Source organism: Dipodomys ordii, unplaced genomic scaffold (assembly GCF_000151885.1).
Source record: "Dipodomys ordii isolate 6190 unplaced genomic scaffold, Dord_2.0 Scaffold228, whole genome shotgun sequence".
Taxonomy (NCBI): Eukaryota; Metazoa; Chordata; class Mammalia; order Rodentia; family Heteromyidae; genus Dipodomys; species Dipodomys ordii.
Genome location: NW_012267444.1, coordinates 1,528,407 through 1,534,505, shown reverse-complemented (window position 1 = coordinate 1,534,505; position 6,099 = coordinate 1,528,407). Strand labels below are relative to the sequence as shown.

Here is a 6,099-nt window from a genome sequence, read left to right as displayed (position 1 = left end):
CCCTTCACATCCCTTCCCAGCCTCCCCCCTCCCAATCCCAATCCCAATCCTTCCCCACCCCCCCACCCCCCTCACCCCCAGCACCGAATAAGGCTGCAATAAACATACTTGTACTGGTAGCTTTGGTGTGGTCTTGTTTGTAAACATTTGGGTAAATGCCCAAAAGTGGGATTGCTGGGTCATAGGGGAGCTCTATGTGAGGTCTTTTGAGGAGCCTCCATACTGCTTTCCAAAGTGGTTGAACAAGTTTACATTCCCACCAAAAATGAAGTAAGGTTCCCTTCTGTTCTATGTGGAATCTTTTGAGGAACCTCCATACTACTTTCCAAAGTGGTTGAATATTTTACACTCCCACCAACAATGCAGTAGAGTTCCCTTCTGTCCACATCCCCTCAAGCATCTGTTGTTACTGGAGTTCTTGATTATAGCCATTCTAACTGGGGTGAGGTGGTATCTCAATGTTGTTTTCATTTGCATTTCTTTTATGGCTAGGGAGGTTGAGCCTTTCTTCATGTATCTATTGGCCATCCTTCTTTCCTCTTCAGCGAAGTTTCTCTTTAAGTCTGTAGCCCACTTATTTATTGGGCAGTTGTTTCTTTGAAAATTTGTTTTGGGGGGATTTAATTTTTTGAGTTCCAGGTATATTTTAGATATGAGATCTTGACCATTGTATGGCTAGTGAAGATCTTCTCCCAATCCGTGGGCTTTCTATTGAGCTTGCTAGCTATGCCCTTTACCATGCAGAATCTTTGCAATTTCATGCAATCCCATTTGTCCATCCTTTCTTTGATTTGTTGTTTCTGGGTCTCTATTAAGAAAATTTTGGCCTGTGCCAAGGAGACCTAGGGTTTCTCCTATTCTATCCTGTAATGTTCTCAGAGTGTCTGCTTTGACTCTGAGGTCTTTGATCTATTTGAAGTTCATTCTAGTGCAGGGTGATAAATAAGGATCTAGTCTTAGTTTTCTACAAGTAGTTAAGCAGTTTTGCCAGCACCATTTACTGAAGAGGCTGTCTTTCTTCCATTCTATTTTTATAGCTTCCTTATTGAAGATTAGATGGCTATAGGTCTGTAGGATCATTTCTGGGTTTTCAATTCTATTCCATTGGTCCTGAGGTCTGTTCTTGTGCAAGTACCAAGCTGTTTTGATTACTATAGCTTTGTAGTAGAGTTTGAAATTTGGTACTGATATTCCTCCAGCACTGTTCTTTCTATTAAGGATAGTTTTTGCTATTTGGGGGTCTTTTATTGTTCCATATGAATTTTTGGATTGCCTCTTCTATTTATTTGAAGAATGAGGTTGGAATATTGATAGGTATCGCATTGAATTTGTAGATAGCCTTGGGAAGTATTGCCATTTTCATGATGTTGATCTTTCCAATCCAGGAGCATGGGAGGTTTTTCTACTTTCTAAGTTCTGTTTTAATTTCCTTTTTCAAGTTTTTAAAGTTTTCATCATAGAGGTCCTTCACTTCTTTGGTTAATTCCTAGGTATTTTATTTTTTGTGGGACTATTACGAATGGAGTTGCTTTCCTAATTTCAGCCACGTTTTTCTCATTGTTGGCATACAGAAAAACCATTGATTTTTGAGTGTTAATTTTATACCCTGCTACTTTGCCAAAGTTTTGAATCACCTTGAGTAATTTGGGAGTAGAGTCCTTGGGATTCTTTAAATACAAGGTCATGTCATCTGCAAAGAGGGAGAGTTTTACTCCATCTTTCCCTACTTGGATCCCCTTTATGTTTGCATCTTGTCTTATTGCTGTAGCTAGGCATTCTAATACTAGATTGAAGAGAAGTGGAGAGAGTGGACATCCTTGTCCAGAGGAGTCAAAATTACATGGGCAAGATAACGAGTACATTTCTTTTTTTTTATTTTATTTGTGAAGATACTGTACAGAGGGGTTACAATTACATGGGCAGGATAATGCATACATTTCTTACCAAGCATTGCAGCCTCCTCCTTTGTTTACCCTTCACATCCCTTCCCAGCCTCCCCCCTCCCCCCCAATCCCAATCTTTCTCCTTCTCCCCCTTCCCCCCCCACCCCGCACCAACGTTGTAAAGCTCGTTTTGGACATGACAACTTGTACTTCTCATTGTTGCAACAGGTCCACCTGTATCTTTAAACAACTGGTTTTTCCCCATCTCCTCCTCAAGTTATACTGACATCAAATATAGTGAAAGCAGGGGTTATACTGTGGGGGAGGGACATACAAAGCAACAAAGAGATAATCTTATAAGTGCATTAGAAACACATGCATGAAAGAAAAAAACATTAAGATACATATCTAAGGGTTCAATTTCCTGACATCACATTATCTGACCTTTTCCGCTTGACTCATAGATATACTAGATATTGCAAATAAGGGAAATCATGGGACCTATGTTTCTTTGGGCCTGGCTTACTTCACTTAATATAATTTTTTCCAAGTCTTTCCATTTCCTAACAAATGGGGCAATGTCATTCTTTCTGATGGAGGCATAGAATTCCATTGTGTATATATACCACATTTTCTTGATCCATTCATCTACCAGTACATTTCTTATCAAGCACTATTGCCTTTTCTTTGTTTCCCTTTCCCATCACTTCCTATACACCCCCAACTCCTCCCACCTGATCCTCCCCCCACCACAAATTTGTAAAGTTCGTTTATCGACATAACGACTTATTGTTGTAATTGGTCTACCTGTATCCCTAGTTAAACAATTTGTTTTTTTCCCTTCCCCTCCACAAATTATACCAACATCAAATACAGTGAAAGCAGGGGTTATACCCTGGGAGAGGGACATACAAAGCAACAAAGAAATCATCTTATAAATATGTTAGAAACAATTGCATGAAAGACAAAAAACAATTTGAATACTGTGTGTTCATTTTTGTTGAATATCATGAACATTTGAATTTCCTTTCTAATCTCTTCCATGACCCACTGGAGATTCAACAGTGTGTTGTTCAGCCTACATGTGTTATAGGACTTTCTTTGGTGGCTTTTGGTGTTGAGTTCTAATTTTATTCCCTTGTGGTCTGAGAGAATGCAAGGTATAATTTCAATGTTTCTGAATTTGAACCAGTTTGCTTTGTGACCTAAAATGTGGTCTATTTTGGAAAATGTTCCATGTGCTGCTGCGAAAAATGTGTATTCTGATGCTGTTGGGTGAAATATTCGGTAGATGTCTGTTAAATCTAGTTGATCTATGCAGTTGTTTAGATCTGCAGTTTCTCTGTTGAGTTTTTGTGGAGTTGATCTATCTAGTGGGGATAGTGGTGTGTTAAAGTCCCCAACAATTAATGTATTTGCATCTATGTGAGATTTGAGGGAAAGTAGTGTTTCTTGGATAAATTTGGGTGCTCCGTTGTTTGGCAAATAGATATTTAAAATAGTCATATCCTCCTGAAGGAGAGATCCCTTAATTAGTATGTAGCAACCTTCTTTATCTCTTCTTACTAATTTTAATTTGAAGCCTATTTTATCTGATATTAAGATTGCAACTCCTGCCTGTTTGGGGGGGGTGTGGGCATTTGCTTGGTAGATTTTATTCCAGCCTTTCACTTTCAAAATGTGTTTGTTTTTATGGGCAAGGTGTGGCTCCTGAAGGCAGCAGATAGAAGGGTCTTGTTGTTTAATCCAACTAGCAGTCTATGTCACTTAACTGGATAGTTAAGTCCATTAATGTTGAGAGTTAGGACTGAGAGGTATTTGGAAGTTCCTGCCATTTTATTCACCTTCTTGGGGGCTGCAGCAACTGGGTTCTTCCTATGGTTCTTGGATTCTCAGTTTGGTTGTGTTTTCTTGGCCTTTATTGTGGTCTTGTTGGTTTTCTATGTGTAGGACATCTTTAAGTATCTTTTGTAGGGCTCGTTTCAGTTTTTCTTTGCTATGGAAGGTTATTTGACCTTCAGTTATGAAGGAAAGTTTAGCTGGGTACAGTATTCTTGGTTGATTGTTTGTCTTTAGGGCATGGCATATATCATTCCAGGCTCTTCTTTTTTAATTGTCTCTGCTGAGAAATCTGAGGTGATTCTAATTGGGTTCCCTTTATAGGTGATTGATCTTTTCTCCTTGACAGCTTTAAGGGTCTTTTCCTTTGTCTGAATTGATCCTGTGCGGATTATAATGTGATGATGGGAGGTCCTGTTCTGGTCTGGTCTATTTGGGGTTCTAAACACTTCTTGTATCTTAATAGGCCTATCTTTTTGCATGTTTGGGAAGTTCTCTGCTAGGATCCTGTTAAACAAATTTCCTAGACCATTAACTTCTAGGATCCCTAACACTACTCTTGATAGGCAGTGTGAAGTGTTTGAGAGAATGATCATCAAGAATAATTTATAATTCTTTAGTTTTTACTCACAGACATGGTCTGTTATGTATAATCTGGAAGATATATTTATACATTTTAGAACTGTATTTAATGGTGTCATATTATTTTAGAATAGTCCTTACTGATGAAATAGTTTCTTTTCACCATCCTAGCTCTAACTTACATAATTATAAGTATTTATTATTTATTTTCAAATAACTTTCAACAAAATTTACTATCATTAACTATGATTCAAATTATAAATGAAAGTAGCTGTTTGACTTATTACATGTGATTTTTTTAACCTTAATTTTAGGTTTGGGATCATACTTGAGAAGATCAAAACAGTGATCAATGATGATGCAAGATATATGAAAGGATGTCTGAATATGAGGACTCAGAAGTGCTATGCTGTGAGGTCTAACATAAATGAATTTCTTGATATTGCTAGGAGAACCTATACAGAGATTGTAGATGACATAGCAGGTAATTTATCTGAGAATATTTTCTGTTTTTTTAGGACTAAGACAATCATTAGTACATGCTGGGCTTTTTCACTGATGATAAACAACTAGCTATGCCTTGTTTTTTTTAAATCACAAAACTGCTAATTGCTCTTAATTGCTACTTAAAGAACCTCACTTTTTAAAAAATGTAAATGTCAAATGTTACAGTGTATCTTTTCTCTAAATTTAAATAGGGAGTTACCTTCATACAACACTGTGTCAGTTATATGAACTATACAGGACTGTCATTACTCAATTTTCCATTGAGCCAGTCTAGTAATTCCATTTTTTCCAATTTCTTTTTAATATATAGTTTTATTGTAAAGATACTGTACCGAAGCTTCACAGTTACATGAGTAAGGTAATGAGTACATTTCCTATCGAGGATTGTTACCCCTTCCCTTGTTTTTCCCCTTACCATCCCTTCTCTCCCTACTTCCCCAACTCCTTCCCCCACCTTTCTACATCCCCCCACCCCGTGCCCCAGAAGTTTTAAAGTTTGTTTTTAACATAGTGTTTTATACATCTCATTGCTACAATAGGTCACCCTGTATCCTTATTTCAGCATTTTGTTATTTCCTTTCCCCTCCCTAATTTAGAAAAATGTATATATAAGATGCAGGGCACTGGAATCAAATACAGTGAAAACAGGGGTTATACTGTAGGGGAAGAACATCAAAAGAAACAAAAAATATCACATAGTACATTATAAGTACATTAAAAACAACAGCAGCAAAGATAAATCTCCTGTTTCCCTATCTTGGGGTTCATTTCGCTTAGCATCATCTTATATGGTCATATATACATAGCATTTGACCTTTTCTGCTTGTCCTAGATATAGAGACTTTTCTGAAGAGGAAATAAGAATGGCCATTAGACACATGAAGAAATACTCAACTTCTCTAGCCATAAAAGAAATGCAAATCAAAACAACATTGAGATTCTACCTCATCCCAGTTAGAATAGCTGTAATCAAGAAATCTAGTAACAGATTCTGGAGAGGATGTGGCCAAAAGGGAACCCTACTGCATTGCTGGTGGGAGTATTCAACCACTCTGGGAAGCAGTATGGAGGTTCCTCAAAAGACTCCACATAGAGCTCCCCTATGACCCAGCAGTCCCATTTTTGGGCATTTACCCAAGCAATCACAAACAAGGCCATACTAAAGCTACCAGCACAACTATGCTTATTGCAGCATTATTCACCATAGCTAAGATATGGAACCAACCCAGATGCCCCTCAGTAGATGAATGGATCAAGAAAATGTGATATATATATATATATATATATA

At 37.6% G+C, this 6,099-nt stretch overlaps 1 protein-coding gene across 1 annotated transcript in view; it reads left to right on the top strand.

Moving 5' to 3' along the window:
* The window catches only part of Msh4 (mutS homolog 4), a 62,907-nt gene that overhangs the window by 28,147 nt on the left and 28,661 nt on the right, over window positions 1-6,099 (top strand). The window contains exon 11 of the mRNA XM_013035882.1: window positions 4,619-4,788. Coding sequence (XP_012891336.1) covers window positions 4,619-4,788 — 170 coding nt within the window. The remainder of the gene's footprint in view (window positions 1-4,618; window positions 4,789-6,099) is intronic.